Genomic DNA, 24,067 nt, shown 5'->3' with positions numbered 1-24,067 from the left:
ACCCTACCGAGTGGTAAGCCAGACTTCCACTCGGAGGCTTAGCTGCAGCCCTGTGCTCGCCTAAGTTATAAAAATCCTACCGAGTGAAGAGCAAACCTCTCACTCGGGGGCTTAGCTGCAGTCCAAGCACTCGCCTAAGTTATTAAAATCCTACGAGTGGTAAGCCAGACTTTCACTCGGAGGCTTAGCTGCAGCCTTATGCTCGCCTAAGTTATAAAAATCCTACCGAGTGAAGAGCAAACCTCTCACTCGGGGGCTTAGCTGCAGTCCAAGCACTCGCCTAAGTTATCAAATCCTACCGAGTGGTAAGCCAGGCTTCCACTCGGAGGCTTAGCCACAGCCCAGTGCTCGCCTAAATGGACTAAAGAATAAGTCGATTGCAGTAAAGGCGCCTTGCTTTGAACCTGCAAAAGACATTTCGAGCCAAAGGCAATCGTATTCAAGCACCAAATTCAAGTTTGAACCGATATCTAAAGGAACCGAGAGTGCTCAGGCGATTAAGCCTGTTAAGGTTTATCGGTTACAATTCCACTCGGCATACCGAGGCAAATTTAAAGCGTCGAGCCAGAAGAAGTTTTTTACCCCTCCTGTGGAGGGCTGGAAGGTGCAACGAATTCATCAAGGTCGATTCCGTCGGCGATCCGAGTGGCAGCTGCAAGGAAAGTTTCCATAAAGGACCTGAAGTCGTGTTTCTTGGTGTTGGCCACCCGAAGAGCCGCCAGCTTCTCTTCTCGTGCATCCTTACAGTGGACTCGGGCAAGACACAGAGCAACATCTGCACCACACCGAGCCGAGGACTTCTTCCATTCCTGCACTCGACCAGGGATCGTGTTCAACCGGGCCATCAGCGACTCAAGGTCATTCTGAAGTGTCTCCTCAGGCTAGAGCGTCGAGTCGATGCGAGATGTGGCGGCCTTCAGCCTTGCGAGATAGTCCACGACAGCTGCAACACGAGACTCCAGTCGGAAAACATCCATGGCAACTTCGTCGTTCACCGGAGAATTGACGGGGTCGAGGTTTGGCTCCAGCCGGTTAGTTTCTTCTTCAAAGTTTTGACAAAATTCTACAAGGATGATCACTAAGTCAAGGGGATGGTCGAATGAAAAAACCACAATTGGAAATGTTTGCCAAGCATAGAGGTTTACCTTCAAGCATAAGAAACAGCTTCTTGGCAAGACTACTCAGGAAGGCCTCCAGATCAGTTTTCTTCCCAGTCAATTTGCTAACTTGGTCGGTCAGGGCAGCTTTATCAGTTTTTAGTCGACTGATCTCCTTGTTGGCGATCCCAAGAGCAGCCTTCAGATTGGTATTGTCTTGTTCAAGCTTGGTGACTGAAGCTAACTTCACGTCAGCAAGCTTGATCTTCTCAGCGAGTTCGAGGTCTTTCTTCTGTTGGGCCTCCCTTACCTTACCTGCAAGTTACAGCAAGATCAGATCTTGAAACAAGCAAGGGGAAAGGCAGTCGTCAGGGTCTCACCAAACATACCTTCGGTCTCCTCCTTTGCCTTTGTCAGCTTCTCCTGAACCAGCTTCAGGCTCATCTCGAGTTGAGTGTGCTTGTTTTCCAGCTCAGAGTAGCGAGCCACAAGATCACAAGAGTTCTGCGAAGAACCAATCGACTAAATGTCAAATATAATTCACTTCCGAGTGAAAAAGGAAAAAACACACGTTTCTAAGACTACAGTCGAATACAAGCATTCGACCGTAGTCTCGGGGACTACACCCAGTGGGTGCACTCAGCGTGCCCCCACTAATCCTGTTGAAGACAAAGTCGACCAGTCGACCTCAAAAAAAAGAGTGAGATGCATTCTCTAAGACTGTGATCAACTGCAAGCAGTCGACCACAGTCTCGGGGACTACACCCAGTGGGTGCACTCAGCGTGCCCCCACCGGTTCGTGAAATCCAGTCGACATAGTCGACTGACAGTAAGATTGACATCATAAAGCCTAAGGCCGACTGCCAGCAGTCGACCTTAGCCTTGGGGACTACACCCAGCGGGTGCACTCAGCGTGCCCCCGCTAATACGGAGTTTAATCGACAACACCCACTGGGTGACTACTATAAATTCCAAAAAGGAAAAGTTTTTGGCAGCATATCCAACAGAACAAACTGTGGTCGACTGACCTGAACATTGCTCTGGAGGGCAGAACTGGCGTCATAAGCTGCCTGGCTCGCGTCCCGGATGGTCTTCAGCTGCTCCATCATGATTCCCGCCTGACGTATGGCTTCCTTCGCCGCGCCAGCTTGGTCCTCTGGGACGTGGTGCGTCGTGAAGAGGGAGGGCTGCGGAGCACTCGTCAATGGATCTGCGAAGGACACTGTGTGTCGAGTGGTGTTCTCTTCCTCCGCAATCAGAATCTCAGGCGCCGTCACATCCTGGGGCACCTTACTGGCGGACGCTTTCCTACTCCTCCTGCGCTTCAGTGGTTCTTCATCCTCATCATCATCAGGGAGATTGATAACAGTATTGGGTGGAGCTACGGAGAAGAATCAGGATCAGAGATCACGAGTCAGTCGACTAAGAACGGCGTTAAGAATACAGTACCTGGGTTCGAAGTTGCTGCGTCCTCCATCTCATGGTCATCAGCTCGGGCCGAGGTTTCAGAAGTAGCAGCACTGCAACTCCAAAGGATCAGTCGACTAACTTTAGCGTCGACCAGAGACAAAGTTCACACAAAATAAGAAGACTTAAGCAGCACGATTACCCTGATATGGTGGGGATGGACACCTTCATCTTCGGCAGGAGCTTGATCGGCTTCGACGAGGCCGCCCTGGGCTGCTTCGGCGCCTTTTCAGTCGGCACCGGAGAGGTGGTCCGAGGGCGCTTGGTCGACTGAGCGGCGGTCGCAACCCCCTTACCACGTTCGGTTGAGGGGTCGTGGACAAGCTTCGACCGCCTTTCCGAGCGCGGTGGTACGACCTCCTCCTCCTCTTCCTCCTCGTCTTCAACGTCATCTTCATCACCGTCATCATCATCATCGTCATCGTCATCCTCTGCAACGTCCGAGTCCCATTCCTCCTCGTCCTGGCTCTCGCCCCCACTCGCCTCACCCTCCTCAGTCAGAGCTTGTGCCCCATTGGGCATCGAGTACAGCTCGGTGAGGGCCTAGCAGATATCAAGACAAGGATCAGTCGACCAGTCGGCAGGGTAAACAGAAATGAATGCGACGAGAACGCAGTGGAGAGCAGAGCAAGTGTACCTTGTTTGGATCGCTGTTGTGGTCGAGTGGAGGAATCCTTCTGGCTCCGCGTGGGTTGTCCTTGTTTCCGGTAACGGCTACCATCCACCTTTCCAGAGTGACATCGTCGACTGCTTCTGGATGGACTCGAGTCTCGTCTTCAGTCCCACAGTACAACCACATGCAGTGGCTCCGGAACTGAAGGGGCTGGATGCGACGCCTAAGGAAGACCTCCAGGAGATCCATGCCCGTCACTCCCTCCCGAACCAACTGCACCACGCGCTCCATCAACATCTTCACGTCAGCTTTCTCCTTCGGAATCAACTTCAGAGGGGAGGGCTTGTTCACTCGGTCCATGGTAAACGGAGGGAGTCCACTCGACTGCCCTGGCGTCGACTGGACCTGGCAGTAGAACCAAGTCGACTGCCAGCCTCTGACGGACTCGGGAAAGGTCATGGGCGGGAAGGTGCTCTTATTCCTCACCTGGATCCCCAGACCCCCACACATTTGGACAACTCGGGTTTTCTCATCACCTAGGCTCGCCTTCTTCACGGTCTGAGAGCGACACGTGAATATATGCTTGAACAAACCCCAGTGCGGTCGACAGCCCAGGAAACCCTCACACATGGACACGAACGCGGCAAGATAGGCAATAGAGTTCGGGGTAAAGTGGTGGAGCTGCGCTCCAAAGAAATTCAAGAAGCCACGGAAGAAAACACTCGGCGGCAAGGAAAATCCACGATCAACATGGGTGGCCAAGAGCACACACTCACCCTCTTCTGGCTGGGGCTGCCACTCCTTCCCCGGAAGCCTCGCAGCTCCATGAGGGATCAAGCCCTCGTTGGCCATGTCGAGGAGGTCATTCTCTGTGATGGTCGACTGGATCCAGTCTCCTTGGACCCAGCCCTTCGACAGGCGAGATCTGGACGAGGACCCGCCGCGGCTGGTGGATCTCCCCTTTGCCTTCTCCGGCGCCGACGCCTTCTTCGCACGTTCCAGCGCCGCCGTCTTCTCCTTGGCCATGGTTGCCGGCGAGATGCGCGAAGGGAAGTTGTGCGGGGGCGAGAGCGAGCGCGCTGGGCGGGGACGAAGGGAGCAGAGAGAGAGAAAGAATGCTGAGGCGCAACACAGAAATCCTCGCCGGGCGCATTTATAAGGTCCCTTCCGAGTGGATGACAGGTGGGCCCGGTCGATCTAATCATATCCGAGAGCAGTTATGCAGACGGGATACGTGGCGAAGAAAGCGGCGCGGAGATCGAGGCGTCTATGTCCCGTCCCATCCGAACGCCGCGGCCCGCTCCACTTCGCGCGCGTCCCCAAATTTCGCATCCCGCGGAATCCACGAACGGCAGATCAGTCTGTCAGACGCAGAGTTTCCCGCGATCCATCGCTCGGGGATCGCCGAAGCCCGAAAGATCACTCGACGCAAGAAGAGAATGGATCGAGTCGACTGAAGACAAGTTGCTCACTGTCGACGAAGAGATTCTTTGGTCCAGAACAACGCACGACCAGAGCGCAAAGGTTAATCGGAAACGACATCAACTCCTTCCTCACTCGAAGCCTCAATCCATTCGGGGGCTAATGATGGGGTCATGTACCTAGGGTAGGGTCATGAACCTGATCTAAGTACCTTACCCAAAGACATCCTTAGAAGAGGTCACCTTCCAGTCGACCAACGAGGGACTCACTCGACTGACCTGAAGGACTCGACCACGAAGACTCACTCGACCACCAGAAGGTCAAGAGGCACTCTGCACTGCAACGGCCTGTAATTAAGTAGGCTTTATGATAGTAAAGGCACTTTATGTGGGGCGTTACCAGTAACGCCCCAGACTTAACTCACCTTAAACCCTCTCCTACGTGGGCTGGCTGGGGTCCTGGCGCACTCTATATAAGCCACCCCCCTCCACAGGCAGAAGGGTTCGGCATCTTGTAACTCATATACTCGTAATCCACTCGGCCGCCTCCGGGCTCCGAGACGTAGGGCTATTACTTCTTCCGAGAAGGGTCTGAACTCGTACATCCTTTGTGTTTACAACCTCTCCATAGCTAGGACCTTGCCTCTCCATACCTACCCCCCACTCTACTGTCAGGCTTAGAACCACGACAGCGGCCGCTCCTGCCGTGCTGAGCGCCGGCTGCCCGCCGCCTCCTGCTCCAGCTCCCGCATCAGCTCTCGCCGCGCCGACCCAACCGTCCAAGGGCGAAGGGTGTCCCGTACGCTCCTCGGGGAGGAGGCGACGGCATCTTGGGCTTCGACAGAGCCCTCCGCTCCCGCTTCGTCTCCAGCAGCGCTCATATTCGACTCGTCCCCGACAGCGCCCGCCGACGCGTCCCCGGCCGACTTAGACATGGGGCGGCATGTGTCCTGGGCTTCCCTTGGTGACGAGGATGTTGACGATGAGGAAGAGGAGTTGACCCCATTGACACCATCGGCTGCCAAAAGCTCTGCCCCGGCAGCTCAGCATGCTGATCAGTGTGTGATGCCCGAGAGGGAGGCGACTGGAGGATGGCAAGATGTGCTGCCTCGGCGTGGCCGGCGTCGTCTGGAGTCGCCAACTCCGGCATTACCCCCACGTCCCATTCCGGCTTGGCTCTTTGGTAGGTGTTGCAGATGTCTGTTGGGTTTCGTAGTAATTTCAAAAAATTTCCTACGCGCACACAGGATCATGTGATGCATAGCAACGAGGGGAGAGTGTTGTCTACGTACCCAACGCAGACCGACTGCGGAAGCGATGACACGACGTAGAGGAAGTAGTCGTACGTCTTCACGATCCAACCGATCAAGCACCGAAACTACGGCACCTCCGAGTTCGAGCACACGTTCAGCCCGATGACGATCCCCGGACTCCGATCCAGCAAAGTGTCGGGGAAGAGTTTCGTCAGCACAACGGCGTGGTGACGATCTTGATGAACTACAGCAGCAGGGCTTCGCCTAAACTCCGCTATAGTATTATCGAGGTATATGGTGGCAGGGGGCACCGCACACGGCTAAGGAATAGATCACGTGGATCAACTTGTGTCTATGGGGTGCCCCCTGCCCCTGTATATAAAGGATGGAGGAGGAGGAGGCCGGCCAAGGCAAAGGTGCGGCCAGGATAGGGAGTCCTACTAGGACTCCAAGTCCTAGTAGGAGTCCACCAAGAGGGGAGGAAGGGAGAAGGAATAGGAGGAGAAGGAGAGGTGGCCGGCCCCCTTTTCCCTAGTCCAAATCGGACTAGAGGGGAGGGGGGGCGCAGCCTTTTTCTCCTCTTCCCACTAAAGCCCATCAAGGCCCAATACTCTTCCCCGTATTCCCGTAACCCCCCGGTACTCCGGAAAATACCCGAATCACTCGGAACCTTTCCGAACTCCGAATATAGTCGTCCAATATATCGATCTTTACGTCTCGACCATTTCGAGACTCCTCGTCATGTCCCCGATCTCATCCGGGACTCCGAACTCCTTCGGTACATCAAAACTCATAAACTCATAATATAACTGTCATCAAAACCTTAAGCGTGCGGACCCTACGGGTTCGAGAACAATGTAGACATGACCAAGACACATTTCCGGTCAATAACCAATAGCGGGACCTGGATGCCCATATTGGCTCCTACATATTCTACGAAGATCTTTATCGGTCAGACCGCATAACGACATACGTTGTTCCCTTTGTCATTGGTATGTTACTTGCCCGAGATTTGATCGTCGGTATCCAATACCTAGTTCAATCTCGTTACCGGCAAGTCTCTTTACTCGTTCCGTAATACATCATCTCACAACTAACATATTAGTTGCAGTGCTTGCAAGGCTTATGTGATGTGCATTACCGAGAGGGCCCAGAGATACCTCTCCGACAATCGGAGTGACAAATCCTAATCTCGAAATACGCCAACCCAACATCTACCTTTGGAGACACCTGTAATGCTCCTTTATAATCACCCAGTTACGTTGTGACGTTTGGTAGCACCCAAAGTGTTCCTCCGGCAAACGAGAGTTGCATAATCTCATAGTCATAGGAACATGTATAAGTCATGAAGAAAGCAATAGCAACATACTAAACGATCAGGTGCTAAGCTAATGGAATGGGTCATGTCAATCAGATCATTCAACTAATGATGTGACCTCGTTAATCAAATAACAACTCATTGTTCATGGTCAGGAAACATAACCATCTTTGATTAACGAGCTAGTCAAGTAGAGGCATACTAGTGACACTCTGTTTGTCTATGTATTCACACATGTATTATGTTTCCGGTTAATACAATTCTAGCATGAATAATAAACATTTATCATGATATAAGGAAATAAATAATAACTTTATTATTGCCTCTAGGGCATATTTCCTTCAGTCTCCCACTTGCACTAGAGTTAATAATCTAGTTCACATCGCCATGTGATTTAACAGCAATAGTTCACATCACCATGTGATTAACACCCATAGTTCACATCGCTATGTGACCAACACCCAAAGGGTTTACTAGATTCAGTAATCTAGTTCACATCGCTATGTGATTAACACCCAAGGAGTACTAAGGTGTGATCATGTTTTGCTTGTGAGAGAATCTTAGTCAACGGGTATGTCATATACAGATCCGTAAGTATTTTGCGAATTCTATGTCTACAATGCTCTGCACGGAGCTACTCTAGCTAATTGCTCCCACTTTCAATATGTATCTAGATCAAGACTTAGAGTTATCTAGATTAGTGTCAAACTTGCATCGGCGTAACCTTTTACGACGAACCTTTTTCCATAATCGAGAAACATATCCTTATTCCACTAAGGACAATTTTGACCGCTCTCCAGTGATCTACTCCTAGATCACTATTGTACTCCCTTGCCAAACTCAGTGGTATGGCATACAATAGATCTGGTATACAGCATGGCATATTTTATAGAACCTATGACTGAGGCATAGGGAATGACTTTCATTCTCTTTCTATTTTCTGCCGTGGTCGGGCTTTGAGTCTTACTCAACTTAACACCTTGCAACACAGGCAAGAACTCCTTCTTTGACTGTTCCATTTTGAACTATTTCAAAAATTTATCAAGGTATGTATTCATTGAAAAAATCTTATCAAGCGTCTTCATCTATCTATATAGATCTTGATGCTCAATGTGTAAGCAGCTTCACCAAGGTCTTTCTTTGAAAAACTTTTATTCAAGTATCCTTTCATGCTTTGCAGAATAATTCTACATTATTTCCGATCAACAATATGTCATTCACATATACTTATCAGAAATGTTGTAGTTCTCTCACTCACTTTCTTGTAAATACAGGCTTCACTGTAAGTCTGTACAATAACTATATGCTTTGATCAACTTATCAAAGCGTATATTCCAACTCCGAGATTCTTGCACCAGTCCATAAATGGATCGCTGGAGCTTGCACACTTTGTTAGCTCCCTTTGGATCGACAAAACCTTCCGGTTGCATCATATACAACTCTTCTTCCAGAAATCCATTCAGGAATGCAGTTTTGACATCCATCTGCCAAATTTCATAATCATAAAATGCGGCAATTGCTAACATGATTCGGACAGACTTTTAAGCATCGATACGAGTAAGAAAATCTTATCGTATTCAACACCTTGAACTTTGTCAAAAACCTTTTTCGACAAGTCTAGCTTTGTAGATAGTAACACTACTATCAACGTCCGTCTTCCTCTTGAAGATCCATTTATTCTTAATGACTCACCGATCATCGGGCAAGTCAATCAAAGTCTACACTTTGTTCTCATACATGGATCATATCTCAGATTTCATGGCCTCAAGCCATTTCGTGGAATCTGGGCTCATCATTGCTTCCTCATAGTTCGTAGGTTCATCATGGTCTAGTAACATGACTTCCAGAACATGATTACCGTACCACTCTGGTGCGGATCTTACTCTGGAAGACCTACGAGGTTTGGTAGTAACTTGATCTGAAGTTTGATGATCATCATCATTAACTTCCTCACTTATTGGTGTAGGAATCACTGGAACTGATTTCTATGATGAACTACTTTCCAATAAGGGAGAAGGTATAATTACCTCATCAAGTTCTACTCTCCTCCCACTCACTTCTTTCGAGAGAAACTCCTTCTCTGGAAAGGATCCATTTTAGCAACGAATGTCTTGCCTTCGGATCTGTGATAGAAGGTGTACCCAACAATTTCCTTTGGGTATGAAGACGCACTTCTCCGATTTGGGTTCGAGCTTATCAGGATGAAACCTTTTTCACATAAGCATCGCAGCCCCAAACTTTAAGAAACAACAGGTTAGGTTTACTGCTAAACCATAGTTCATACAGTGTCGTCTCAACGGATTTAGATGGTGCCCTATTTTAAAACGTGAATGCAGCTGTCTCTAATGCATAACCCCAAAACGATAGTGGTAAAGAGATATCATAGATCGCACCATATCAAATAAAGTGCGGTTACGACGTTCGGACACACTATAACGATGTGGTGTTCCAGGTGGCGTGAGCTGTGAAACTATTCCACATTGTTTTAATTGAAGACCAAACTCGTAGCTCAAATATTTGTCTCCGCGATCAGATCGCAGAAACTTTATTTTCTTGTTACGATGATTTTTCCACTTCACTCTGAAATTCTTTGAACCTTTCAACTATTTCAGACTTATGTTTCATCAAGTAGATATACCCATATCTGCTCAAATCATCTTGTGAAGGTCAGAAAACAACGATGCTTGCCACGAGCAACAGCACTCATTGGATCGCATACATCGGTATGTATTATTTCCAACAAGTCAGTAACTCGTTCCATTGTTCCGAAGAACGGAGTTTTAGTCATCTTGCCCAAAAGGCACGGTTCGCAAGCATCAAATGATTCATAACCAAGTGATTCCGAAAATCCATCTTTATGGAGTTTCTTCATGCGCTTTACACCGATATGACCCAAACGGCAGTGCCACAAATAAGTTGCACTATCATTATTAACTTTGCATCTTTTGGCATCAATATTATGAATATGTGTATCACTACGATCGAGATCCAATGAACCATTTTTTTGGGTGTGTAACCATATAAGGTTTTATTCATGTAAATAGAACAACAGTTTATTCTCTTACTTAAATGAATAACCGTATTGCAATAAACATGATCAAATCATATTCATGCTCAACGCAAACACCAAATAACATTTATTTAGGTTCAACACTAATCCCGAAAGAATAGGGAGTGTGCGATGATGATCATATCAATCTTGAAACTACTTTCAACACACATCATCACTTCACCCTTAACTAGTTTCTGTTTATTCTGCAACTCCCGTTTCGAGTTACTACTCTTAGCAACTGAACCAGTACCAAATACCGAGGGGTTGCTATAAACACTAGTAAAGCACACATCAAACACCTGTATATCAAATATACCCTTTTTCACTTTGCCATCCTTCTTATCCACCAAATATTTAGGGTAGTTCCGCTTCCAGTGACCATTTCCTTTGCAGTGTAAGCACTCAGTTTCAGGCTTTGGTTCAGCTTTGGGCTTCTTCGTGGGAGTGACAACTTGCTTGTCAATCTACTTGAAGTTCCCCTTTCTTTCCCTTTGCCCTTTTTCTTGAAACTAGTGATCTTGTCAACCATCAACACTTGATGCTCTTTCTTGATTTCTACCTTCGTTGATTTCAACATCACGAAGAGCTCGGAATCATTTTCATCATCCCTTGCATACTATAGTTCATCACGAAGTTCTACTAACTTGGTGATGGTGACTAGAGAATTCTGTCAATCACTATCTTATCTGGAAGTTTAACTCCCACTTGATTCAAGCGATTGAAGTACCCAGACAATCTGAGCACATGCTCACTAGTTGAGCGATTCTCCTCCATCTTTTAGCTATAGAACTTGTTGGAGACTTCATATCTCTCAACTCGGGTATTTGCTTGAAATATTAACTTCAATTCCTGGAACATCTCATATGGTCCATGACGTTCAAAACGTCTTTGAAGTCCCGATTCTAAGCCGTTAAGCATGGTGCACTAAACTATCAAGTAGTCATCATATTGAGCTAGCCAGACGTTCATAACTTCTGCATCTGCTCCTGCAATAGGTCTGTCACCTAGCGGTGCATTAAGGACATAATTCTTCTGTGCAGCAATGAGGATTTAACCTCAGATCATGGATCAAATCCTCAACATTGCTACTAACATTTTTCAACATAATTTTCTCTAGGAACATATCAAAATAAACACAGGGAAGCAACAACGCGAGCTATTGATCTACAACATGATTTGCAAAATACTACCAGGACTAAGTTCATGATAAATTTAAGTTCAATTTAATCATATTACTTAAGAACTCCCACTTAGATAGACATCCCTCTAATCCTCTAAGTGATCACGTGATCCAAATCAACTAAACCATGTCCGATCATCACGTGAGATGGAGTAGTTTCATCGGTGAACATCATTATGTTGATCATATCTACTATATGATTCACGCTCGACCTTTCGGTCTCCGTGTTCCGAGGCCATATCTGCATATGCTAGGCTCGTCAAGTTTAACCTGAGTATTCTGCGTGCGCAACTGTTTTGCACCCGTTGTATTTGAACGTAGAGCCTATCACACCCGATCATCACGTGGTGTCTCAGCACGAAGAACTTTCGCAACGGTGCATACTCAGGGAGAACACTTCTTGATAATTTAGTGAGAGATCATCTTATAATGCTACCGTCAATCAAAGCAAGATAAGATGCATAAAAAGATAAACATCACATGAAATCAATATAAGTGATATGATATGGTCATCATCATCTTGTGCTTGTGATCTCCATCTCCGAAGCACCGTCATGATCACCATCGTCACCGGCGCGACACCTTGATCTCCATCGTAGCATCGTTGTCGTCTCGCCAATCTTATGCTTTCACGACTATCACTACCGTTTAGTAATAAAGTAAAGCATTACATCGCAATTGCATTGCATACAATAAAGCGACAACCATATGGCTCCTGCCAGTTGCCGATAACTTGGTTACAAAACATGATCATCTCATACAATAAAATTCAGCATCATGCCTTGACCATATCACATCACAACATGCCCTGCAAAAACAAGTTAGACGTCCTCTACTTTGTTGTTGCATGTTTTACGTGGCTGCTACGGGCTTAAGTAAGAACCAATCTCACCTACGCATCAAAACCACAACGATAGTTTGTCAAATAGACTCCGTTTTAACCTTCGCAAGGACCGGGCGTAGCCATACTTGGTTCAACTAAAGTTGGAGAGGCAGTCGCCCGCAAGCCATCTCTGTGCAAAGCACGTCGAGGGAACCGGTCTCGCGTAAGCGTACGCGTAAGGTTGGTCCGGGTCGTCTCGTCCAACAATACCGCCGAACCAAAGTATGACATGCTGGTAGGCAGTATGACTTGTATCGTCCACAACTCACTTGTATTCTACTCGTGCATATAACATCAACATAAATAACCTAGGCTCTGATACCACTGTTGGGTTTCGTAGTAATTTCAAAAAATTTCCTACGCGCACACAGGATCATGTGATGCATAGCAACGAGGGGAGAGTGTTGTCTACGTACCCAACACAGACCGACTGCGGAAGCGATGACACGACGTAGAGGAAGTAGTCGTACGTCTTCACGATCCAACCGATCAAGCACCGAAACTACGGCACCTCCGAGTTCGAGCACACGTTCAGCCCGATGACGATCCCCGGACTCCGATCCAGCAAAGTGTCGGGGAAGAGTTTCGTCAGCACGACGGCGTGGTGACGATCTTGATGAACTACAGCAGCAGGGCTTCGCCTAAACTCCGCTACAGTATTATCGAGGTATATGGTGGCAGGGGGCACCGCACACGGCTAAGGAATAGATCACGTGGATCAACTTGTGTCTATGGGGTGCCCCCTGCCCCTGTATATAAAGGATGGAGGAGGAGGAGGCCGGCCAAGGCAAAGGTGCGGCCAGGATAGGGAGTCCTACTAGGACTCCAAGTCCTAGTAGGAGTCCACCAAGAGGGGAGGAAGGGAGAAGGAATAGGAGGAGAAGGAGAGGTGGCCGGCCCCCTTTTCCCTAGTCCAAATCGGACTAGAGGGGAGGGGGGGCGCAGCCTTTTTCTCCTCTTCCCACTAAAGCCCATCAAGGCCCAATACTCTTCCCCGTATTCCCGTAACCCCCCGGTACTCCGGAAAATACCCGAATCACTCGGAACCTTTCCGAACTCCGAATATAGTCGTCCAATATATCGATCTTTACGTCTCGACCATTTCGAGACTCCTCGTCATGTCCCCGATCTCATCCGGGACTCCGAACTCCTTCGGTACATCAAAACTCATAAACTCATAATATAACTGTCATCAAAACCTTAAGCGTGCGGACCCTACGGGTTCGAGAACAATGTAGACATGACCAAGACACATTTCCGGTCAATAACCAATAGCGGGACCTGGATGCCCATATTGGCTCCTACATATTCTACGAAGATCTTTATCGGTCAGACCGCATAACGACATACGTTGTTCCCTTTGTCATTGGTATGTTACTTGCCCGAGATTTGATCGTCGGTATCCAATACCTAGTTCAATCTCGTTACCGGCAAGTCTCTTTACTCGTTCCGTAATACATCATCTCACAACTAACATATTAGTTGCAGTGCTTGCAAGGCTTATGTGATGTGCATTACCGAGAGGGCCCAGAGATACCTCTCCGACAATCGGAGTGACAAATCCTAATCTCGAAATACGCCAACCCAACATCTACCTTTGGAGACACCTGTAATGCTCCTTTATAATCACCCAGTTACGTTGTGACGTTTGGTAGCACCCAAAGTGTTCCTCCGGCAAACGAGAGTTGCATAATCTCATAGTCATAGGAACATGTATAAGTCATGAAGAAAGCAATAGCAACATACTAAACGATCAGGTGCTAAGCTAATGGAATGGGTCATGTCAATCAGATCATTCAACTAATGATGTGACCTCGTTAATCAAATAACAACTCATTGTTCATGGTCAGGAAACATAACCATCTTTGATTAACGAGCTAGTCAAGTAGAGGCATACTAGTGACACTCTGTTTGTCTATGTATTCACACATGTATTATGTTTCCGGTTAATACAATTCTAGCATGAATAATAAACATTTATCATGATATAAGGAAATAAATAATAACTTTATTATTGCCTCTAGGGCATATTTCCTTCAATGTCTTGTTCCTGGTCATCGAGCCGCTGATTGCACAGATCCCTTGAGGTGTTGCCGCTGTTTGGAGAACGGCCACTGGGCGCGTGGGTGTCGCAATGCTTGGCGTCCATTCAGCTCACTTGCATGCCTTCCCATGCCGCCACGGTCTCGCCTCGATACCGAGCATTACCGAGCTCCAACTCCTTGTGATGGTTCGATGGTATCCCAACTCCCCTTCAAGGTGCTTCACCGCAGGTCCTGGGCATCGGTCATTTCCGCTCACGCTGAGTCGGCAACCCCATCTGATGTGCTGCTCCAGTCCACTCTAGCTGCCCAAGCTGAACTCCTGATGCGCGTTGGGAGCTTTCTGGAGCGAGCGGAGGCTGCTTTGGGAAAGCTCTCTCTTGTGTCGGCTGTGTTGCAATCCGCTCCTGCGCCACATCCTCCTAGTGAGGTTGATGTTGGTGGCTCAGTGGAGAACCAAGTTGGGGAGCTCTATGGTTGTTTCTCCCCTAGAGCTATGGACAACTCATCATCGCCGTCTGCCTTGCCCACTGTGATGTCTACCGTTGAGGGCGGGACCATTCCCGTGGTTGTGCCTCCGGTGCTGCAGATGATGCCCGAGCTTCAAGTGTTATGTGCGAGCTTTGATTCGCCTCTATCAGTGGAGCATATGATGGTGGACACGCAAGCAACCACGTGTGAGGGACATGATTCAACCTTGACATGTGAGTCGAGTGAGGTGAACTCGGCTGCGCACTCACATGTGGCTTCTGCACCCATTCCACCCCCGCCGACGGATAATTCCAATGCTCTCTTTGCAAAAGAGCTTTGTGACTTGCTCGCTAGCGTGGAGACTGTTAGCCCTGGAACTGGAAGGGCGATTGCTTGCCTCCTGACGGGAACGACATTCAAGGGCAAATACAAGAAGGCGAGTGATTGCCCTCGGTTTGGTATAGTGAAGGAGAAGCCACCAAGGTGCAAAGGCAAAAAGAGTGGCGCCGCGCCCGCAGCTGCTTAATGGATGATTCCCGGTCCCTCGGCTCATCCCCATGGTTTGGGTCGTCATATGTGGTTTCGGCGTGGTCCATTATCTTTTGTTAGGATGTTCTTGTCGGGTTTAAAATTGTGGTGGTACAAGCGTGAGGAGTTATTGCGTGTTAGGAGGGTTTGACGGGTTGCACGAGTGCTTGTGGGGTCATGATTGGTGAGTAACCCAATTATGGTCTGATTGTATCGGTTTTAGCCTAGTTTTCCGTACATTAACCGGGCAATTCTCTTCTTCTTAATTAATCGACGAGGCAATTCTTTTGCCTCCGTTTCGGAAAAAAAAATGCGGAGAACTACTAGCAGGAACTATTTACCCATTATTGCACACCAATAATTCAACGAGACCCTTTACCCATTACATTGTAAATTTTTTTTGAAACAATTACCCTTTATATTGTAATCAATAACATGAAGTCCACTTGGTAGTACAAATCCTGTGAATGGGGCCTTTAGAAGAATAGTACAACTTTCCTCAGAAAAGAGAATTGTACAGGAAACAATGACTGCATTCTTCCCAACACTGTTACAACATTCTCATAATCATTGTGACATTGAAGTGTCTGGTCCAACGGAACCGCATAAGCTGTAGAAAGATCTCAGCTTTCCATTGAGTGGGCATCCAGGCGGTTTTCGTTTTCAGTGAGCACAACCCAATGTTCCTCTAAACCACAGCTAGTAAGTTAGAGTAGAAGAAAGATTAGTTAAGCAGTAGCAACGCGACACATGACATTGGCCAATCACCTCGTGATCCCATGTAGACGAGCAGCAGATGAACACATATAGCCGAAGTGGCCATGCCTATAGCCGGGTGTGGACCCAGACGTCAATCATGGGGCCATAGCACTGATCACTAAGGCTTAGCTACGAAGTAGTAGCAGACTACAAGGCCCTGATCTCTTCTTGGTAATGGCTCGAGAATATGCTGCCTCCACTGAAGCTTGAACCTTAGCAACCGCTCGAAAGGTTGACCTCCAAATCCAATCACAGTCATAATGCTGGACTGCTGGTGCGGCACTGCCACATGATTAGACCTGCGATCTTGTCCTTCTTTTTTTTCTTTTCAACAAAGTGGCATTCAAATGTGATTCGCAGAAACTCGTCGCAATAATTGACATCAACACATGAGCTGCTGAAACACGGAGGAAATGTACAATTTCTTCCAGTATACTACTAGCTAGGGACTACACAATGCACGGGAGCAACACGACTACAAGAAATTACTTCAAGCCAGTTTTTGGCAGTAACAACGAGTGAACACAACCTTCTGTTGTTTTACACCCCGCTCCGTCATCTTTCATGCAACAAGTGGAAGCAACTAAAAATCATACGTGGTGATCAAACCTTCAGGCCTGAGCGGCACGAGCACAGAGTGGACACGCGCCGGGTCGGGCTGGCTGGCCTCGGAGCACCCACACGCCTTGTGCGGCTCCGCGAACAAGGACTGGCGGCACGTCGGGCAGGTGGAGCGCGCCAGGAGCCACCGGTCAATGCATCTGACGTGGAAGCCATGGTTGCACTTGGGGAGGACCTTCACGTGCTCCCCGGCCTCGAAATCCGAGAGGCAGATGGTGCACATCGGGCAGGCGGTGTTGAGCTTGAGCCCCGCGGAGTAGACCATGATCGGCATGGCTCGCACGGCCTTCCTCCTCAGCCCGCCCTTGGCCAGCCGCGCGACCCGGCTGGGCTCCGCGTCCGCCGCCGCCCGGCTCGAGCACCGCAGCGCGCACCGGACGACCGAGTTGAGCCCCAGCGCGCAGATGAGCGCGCAGAGGAGAACGGCGAGGATCATGACCACGTTCGCGTCGAAGTTGCTCCCCGGAGCGCCGCCATCGGTCACCGTGGCTCCGGGCACCGGCTGGCTTGGACCGGAGAATGAAGGAGTGTGAAGCAGTGTCCTTCTTGAGTACATGTTCACTCTTGGTAATCTTTCTTCAGAATCCTGCATGTAACCGCAAAGAACGTGAATCGATCTAGCTTCGTAGTTGGTCTTTCTGTATTGCTGCTGTGTGATTTGCCCCGGGTAGAATCATAAGCCGCGGTTATGCTCAGGTATTTATAGGCTCATTAAGGTTTAAGGCTGCAACAAAATGGCCTGAATTATTTTATTTGGTAGGGCAGGCTGACCTTTTTGTCCTTACAGGCCAATCGAGACAAATGCTTCCTGGCGAATGGCACAAGGTGCAGAGTTGGAAATTCATTTGGTTGTGGCAAGTGGGCTGCATCTGATCTCGGTGCGTTTTCTGGGAATCAGAGGGCCATACGGAGCACCATGTCTTGTCTGCCTGATAATAAAAGTACATATGCAGGCAAGGAGATCGGAACAGTATAAAATGGAATGAGACCTTGTCTGGTTCGACTTGAAAATACAGTACCGTGGCATTTGCTCTTAAGGTCATCCTGGGTGGTTTTGAACATTCTCAGCCTGATTGTAATGAAGTTCTATATATTTATTTCACCTTTACGAGTGGGTTCATGAGGCCTGATTGAGTCAAACATTGATCAGGGGCTACTCACTCAGTGACTTGCGAAGCCACTGAGAGAGAACAACAAGTTTTTACTGACATGCCATTCCTGCAAGTTTACGGAAACACCACTCATAACTGCAGGAAAGTGCACTCTGGATATGTTACGGATCGTGAAACTGCCCCGCAAATATTTTGGCATGGACAGATCCGAGGAGAATCAGCTGCAACTTGGTATAGAATTATTTATATAGCTGTTGCAACTTGAAATTAACTATACAACTACAGAAGCGATAAGGACTGCGGCGAATACTAAGAGAGGAAGGGAAAAGTTGGATCATTATTCTCCATTTTTCCACTTTGAGTGCATCAGAATCAGCCATACAGCACAGCAAACCGGAGGGTGATTTGTCAAATAAGGGCTACTTGGGTCATCAGCGGCAGTCCTAGTGGGTAAAGCACCTGTTAGATGACTGATTAGTCGACAGCAAAGCAATCCTCGCACAAAAATTATGCTATATGGTGTGCAACGAAGCATCATCATTCATATAAACCACGATGAGTGCTGCTTCCTCCATGAAAATGTGTGTTTCTTTCGCACGTTGCTGACAGTAACAAGCATAATGGCTTACTGTTTTCTGTTGTATCAAAGCCAGTTACATCTGAGATCTTGTGTATCTGTATTGTGATAATAGCTACTACTTTAGTAAAGCTACTAGGCATAATTCAGAGTACCCTAACAATGAAGCACGAGGAGGGGTGTTTCATGAGTATTGGATCTGTTAGCAAATATCCGTGTCAAATACATAATAACTTCAGTTGCTTCAGATGAGCCCGGACGTAGGATGACGAAGGATCCAATGTTTCGATTGCGGCAGCTGGACTAGGGAATGTAGATGAGGCAATGCCCAAGATCATAAAACAGTGACAAGATTTTGGAGATAAAATTCAGGCAACAGCATTGAGAAAGATCATGCGGATCAGCAGGGTCAGCTCAGTAGGATAATCAACGGCCTGTTAGTGCCCATGGGCGGTGTTTTTAATTTCTACTCGTGCTTATCTGCAAAGACCAAAGCTATCCTATGAGCTCCTCTTATGATGTCAAGAAAGTACGCACCAATGACTCCGACTTCTCGCTTCTAATATACACATAAATTGTTTGCCACAAGCTCTGACCATTCTACCAGACCTTCTTCAGTGATGAACTTGTAGACATCTACGTGTAAATCATGCGATCCTTCCAAGGTGCCCCTAATTTAACCTTATCTGAAGTCACTTTGTGCTTTTTAGACTTGGTATATTTAACCATTCAAGTTACAAGAAGAGCACAATGCCTCAAACCTATAGGTTACCCATAAGGAGAAATGGCCTCCGTCCAGGTATGGCAAAAAGAACAAAAGGCAACCCATGACAAGAAAGGGAAATCAATGTAAAAAGCTCCAGATAACTTGCTACAGAAAACGGAAAGAAAGCCCATATCGCAACTTCCTGAATGCAGTTAGCCCTTGCCAAGACGCTCTTGCATCACATCAGTTTAGCAGATATCTATTGGATATAAGGAACAGGGTTAAGCCAACCGTGTTATATTGGGCACAGCATGTATAAAGCCACAAAGTTTGAATCACTATTCCGCAGTTTGCTTTAAATGCGTATTAGCATGTAACAAAGGTTTATGAAAATATATAACTCAGCATCTTTTGCTGCTGCAGCAACAGGGAGAGGCAGCCACACTAGACAGTGATGAGAGAGGATATACCCAAATGGTGGAGGGTATACACATCATTCAGTGGCAGCGATTAGCAAAACGAGAGTGGGGTGACCGGATCCGGAAGGGCATGAGACAAAAGGGCATGTTGTATTGTTCTTAGGAAAAGGATACATTTGTTACAAGTCTATCGAGACTGGAGAAGACTTTGAATTCCAAAAGCGAGACTTGAAACTGGAAATAAAAAAAGATAAAGGAACAGAAGAATTAAGACCATTGTTATCTAATCGACACCAACTATCATAACAATAAAAGCTTAAATAGCCATAGAACATCAAAAGCGCGTCATTTAAATAATCAGGTGTGACTAACAGTCAAAAGGAGAACAAAGCACAATAGGCTCAGAGCACTCTGTGGTGAAAGCTGATCCACAGGTTATTTAAATATCACCTGGGCTAAGATGAGCATGAACCGATACAAATAGCAAAAAACAAGCAATAGACTCTTATCAGCAAATGGGATATGGATCACCTGAACTGAAGAGGCACTGACATATTAATAACTTTATGAGGCAGCATCTTATCACTTGCATGGTGAAAGAGCTTAGTTACCGTGAAAATTCAACTATTTTCATGCCGCCTCCAATCTTTTACTCCCTCCGTTCGGAATTACTTGTCTCGAAAATGGATGTATCTAGAACTAAAATACATCTAGATACACCCATTTCTGCGACAAGTAATTCCGAACGGAGGGAGTACTAGTTAGCTTATATTTTCATAAATCTAAGGCCCATATCAGCTGTAAACTGGAAAACACCCATGAAAGTAGTCCATTTAATGATATTTTGTCGACTCCCTGTCGGGGAAATCAGAAGCAGGTGTTTCAGTTATATGGTCCAGCCGTCCAGGCGGTCGGTAGTAATATCAGGAAAGCATAGGGTTAGGAGTCAGTTTCCATGTCAGAAGTCAAAATTATGGCTAGCTAATGAGTTGCAATACTTTGTAGAACAACACAAGATATGTTACGTATATGGCATGCCGATACAGGACAAGATACCAGTAACTTCATTTGGATACATCATTTGCACAGAGCTTTATTAGAAGAATAGATGAAGACAGACGATGAATACAACACATGAAGTTCAGCATGCTACCGTGCTAAGATCTTTCTCATAAAGACATAGAGCGAGGACTAAATTTAAATGAGTCCATGACAACAAGGAACAATAAAGGATGCACGATTGGAAGGTGGTAAATACGGCACCAACCAATGTAAATACTCAAGTACCACTCACAGAGAGTGTCTCCTGACAAACTTATGTCTTGTGCAGAGTACAAAGACAGTTCTCCTGGCCTACATCAGCTGCAATGCAAGGAGATTGGCATTTTCCTTCCTGGTACCAGGTTACCCGCTTCTCCACCAACTCATTTAAGAAAGTATCCAGCTTATCGACATTGACGCTGGGCATTACCACAACATGTGATATACTTCCCTCACAAGCAAGCTGCCACCGTCGCACAAACTCCTCGTCCTTTGGCCTCTCAAAAACTACTGTACTACTGAGCTCGTTAAGCATCGCGCTAATTCCAGCATCCTTGAGCCGATCTTTCAGGTAATGTGCATTTCTCAAGCACTTCTGAACTTCCTTCTGAAAACCTCTATAGCCTTTCCTGTTCAGGGTGTACCATAGGAAGATGGGAGCATGACCATTCCTGCTTCCCATGATTGTAGCATCTCGTGAAGCTAGATACTCAACATTGCTAGAAAGGGCATTTATGTGATTCAACCTTGTTATCTGGACACCACAGGGCATGGGACATCCAACAAACTTGTGACCAGACACGCTCACACTCCCAATGGGCTTCTTAAAGGATACCCTAGGTGCCTGATGATCAGCAATATAAAGAAAATAAATCAAGGATAATAAAACAATGTGTCAAAAGAAGCAACTAATATGGCGTTAGGGTGCAAAATAGAGGTACCTGCTTAACAAATGGCATCATCAGACCAAACAGAGCACCGTCACAGTGTATATAAAACCGATCCTTGAAGCCACTTTTTTCAAGTGTTTCGATAACCAAGTCAAGATCATCAACTGCTCCCTTGACAGTTGTCCCTACATGAAGGAACAGTTAGGTTTATAGCCCGATCATGAAGGTGCAGATTTGCAAGTGAATAAAGAGTGTATGTAGCTCACCAATGTTGACATTAATAATAGCAGGTTTATCTTTGTTTTCAAGTAGCTTTCTTCCAAAATCTGCACAATCTATTTCTCCAGAGACAAGGGTGTCCACTTTAACGCAATCCATCCTGTACATTCTCGCTGCTTTGAATACTGAGTAGTGGGAGTCACGAGAGGCATACAAGATCCCATCAGGGAAAACTTCTCTTCTGTTAAACAGTTTGTAGATGATGTAAATAAGATTTCAGAAAGAAGAGCGATGTCTCTATATATAATATCGTGAGTACTGACCCGACAAGGATGCCATGAAGATTTCCTTCAGTGCCACAGTTTGTAATGTATCCCCAATATTCATCCTTTTCGAGATCCCAAAGGCGAGCAAACCAATCCAACACTCCCACTTCAAACTGCCTAGAGTGCACGCCATAGTTGCTCTCGATGAATGGGTCACCTAGGTTGTTAATGGAGAAGTGCTGCAGCTGGGAAAGAGCACCGTACTCAAAGTCCAGATTGTATGGATAGCCTACAAGCAAAACAGATGAGAGTGTCGTGAGAGTGGAAGCAGATCAGTTGTCTTGGCACTCAACCAGATTCATGGATGAATTTGCACCTAAAGGAACTCAATACACGTTTCACCTCCTCACCCAAAAAGGTTAACAGGCAAATACTATTAGTAGTAATAAAATATCGGGGCTAGGAGCTAGGATCACTGTGTCTCTACGCTAACCGGAGCGGATCATTCTGCACTGCATCAAAGGAACGAGCAGAGGAGGAAGGGGGTCTTTACCGAGGTGGTGCTTGGTGCGCTCGACGAGGGAGCGGCGGTAGCGCGCGAGGACGCCGGCCATGGTGGCCTCGCGCTCGCCGGTGAACTCGTCGTCGGCGTCGGGCTCCTTCACCGCGAAGCAGGAGGCGTGCATGTTCCTCCCCAGCACGATCTCCCTCTCTCCCTCCACCACCTCCGGGGTCAGCTCCTCGGGCAGCGGCGCCGCGGCGGCCTTCTCGCGGAGCCCCGGGCCAGTTGGCGCCGCCACGCCATTCGCGATGGTGCCCGTCATGGCCGGCGTTGGGGGTGATTGGAACGGGGGAGGGGAGTGGGAGTGTGGATTGGAGAAGGCGGAGGAGGGGCCGAGATCCTGCGGAAATGCTTCTTCGGTTTTGATCTGGGATCTGGATGGAAATGGTTGGGTTGATTGAGTAGGCTGCCGCGTGCCTCGCATCGGAGAAAAGAAAAGGCTTTGGTTGATTGGCCTGTCGTGGTCGTGTGGGCCCGCACCTCTACGGCCCAATCTCCTCCCTTCATCCCCATTCGGGCCTCGGAAGGGCCAACCGACGATACTCTACCCCACCACCCGGATTCTCTTTCGCTCAAAAACAACAACAACAAAAAAAACACCCGATTCTCTGCACCCGAGACAACAAACAAGGGCCCATGCCGGCTCCCATCGCATTCCATTTTAGTCGAAGCCGCGCGCTACGGGCGGGGTGGCAGACTGCCGACTGGCCACTAATTCTTGTGACGGGTGAGGTAAATTAGGGGTTTTCTCATGGTTTGATCCTCGACTCCCTGTGCCTGTGATTATCTCTGGGCATTAGGGACTTGTTTGGAGGGATCGGGGGATATTTTTAGGGTTTCTGGTCGCAGTTCGGCGCCGAATCACGCTGTCTTCTGTCTTATGCTTTTGCTTGGCGATTCATGCCCAGTTGGCACACAATAAGCTGACAGAATGCCCAAATTCAGAAAGATACATCGGCGCGCTCTAGCGCTTCCTGTGGGGTGGGGGTGTTATCAAATTGATCTCTTGTTGCATGCAGAGTTGCTTGGGCCGCAGATTCAGTTTATGCGTTGTGTTTTCCAGCTTGCTGCTTTCACCGGCAAAGTTTCAGAATTTTGTAGTGAGTGCTTGTTTTTTTTTCCCCGAAACCGAGGCAAAATATTTGCCTCATATATCCTATATACTTAAGAAGTTCACCCCCACTACTTGATTTATCTCAACATGCAGCATAGACACCTCAGCATCCAATCACACGAAGCCACGTCACATTTCATACAGCCCACCTCTTGAGGTAATTTTCCCTAAAAGAAAAAAATCACTCCCAATCATTTCCCAGGCCCCACGCCCACACATAGCCTTCGGTTACCAGGTCACCCACCATCACCACAACATGCTGGTGCGTACAGAATGCACATCTTCTAACGCATCGGCCCCAATTAACTCTCCCACTCAGTTCCTCAATTAATTCCATGGTCCATTGATTTCCTTCTTTCCATAACTTTCTATTCATCTTCTCCACCGAGTAACATATGCATTGGTTCTCCGCTTTAAGCTTCCATCTCTGCTCACATGGATCCCCCTTGCCTAACC

At 47.5% G+C, this 24,067-nt stretch overlaps 2 protein-coding genes across 2 annotated transcripts; both read right to left on the bottom strand.

The window, feature by feature from the left end:
* Positions 1-16,432: 16,432 nt before the first annotated feature.
* LOC119367843 (RING-H2 finger protein ATL72-like) lies at positions 16,433-17,370 on the bottom strand. The gene has a single exon (XM_037633236.1). The coding sequence runs from the start codon at positions 17,295-17,297 to the stop codon at positions 16,668-16,670; it is 630 nt and encodes a 209-aa protein (XP_037489133.1). The 5' UTR covers positions 17,298-17,370; the 3' UTR covers positions 16,433-16,667.
* Positions 17,371-20,572: 3,202 nt separating this feature from the next.
* LOC119364256 (serine decarboxylase 1-like) lies at positions 20,573-22,795 on the bottom strand. The gene is made up of 5 exons (XM_037629700.1): positions 22,489-22,795; positions 21,993-22,224; positions 21,717-21,910; positions 21,502-21,635; positions 20,573-21,404 (listed from the first exon to the last, which is right to left on the bottom strand). Exons 1-5 carry the CDS (start codon positions 22,757-22,759, stop codon positions 20,835-20,837), a joined length of 1,401 nt encoding a protein of 466 aa, XP_037485597.1. The 5' UTR covers positions 22,760-22,795; the 3' UTR covers positions 20,573-20,834.
* Positions 22,796-24,067: the final 1,272 nt, after the last annotated feature.

The sequence above is a fragment of the Triticum dicoccoides genome, chromosome 2B (assembly GCF_002162155.2).
Source record: "Triticum dicoccoides isolate Atlit2015 ecotype Zavitan chromosome 2B, WEW_v2.0, whole genome shotgun sequence".
NCBI classification, from domain to species: domain Eukaryota; kingdom Viridiplantae; phylum Streptophyta; class Magnoliopsida; order Poales; family Poaceae; genus Triticum; species Triticum dicoccoides.
This window is presented reverse-complemented; position numbering and strand designations above follow the sequence as displayed.

Bases quoted from the DNA above. Each gene is read 5' to 3' on its own strand.
- LOC119367843 (XM_037633236.1), bottom strand. From the start codon at position 17,297: ATGCAGGATTCTGAAGAAAGATTACCAAGAGTGAACATGTACTCAAGA.
- LOC119364256 (XM_037629700.1), bottom strand. From the start codon at position 22,759: ATGACGGGCACCATCGCGAATGGCGTGGCGGCGCCAACTGGCCCGGGG. The intron at 22,225-22,488 runs GTAAAGACCCCC...TTTTGCTTGTAG, and splicing joins GCGCACCAAGCACCACCTCG to GCTATCCATACAATCTGGAC. The intron at 21,405-21,501 runs GTACCTCTATTT...GCTGATCATCAG, and splicing joins TGATGCCATTTGTTAAGCAG to GCACCTAGGGTATCCTTTAA.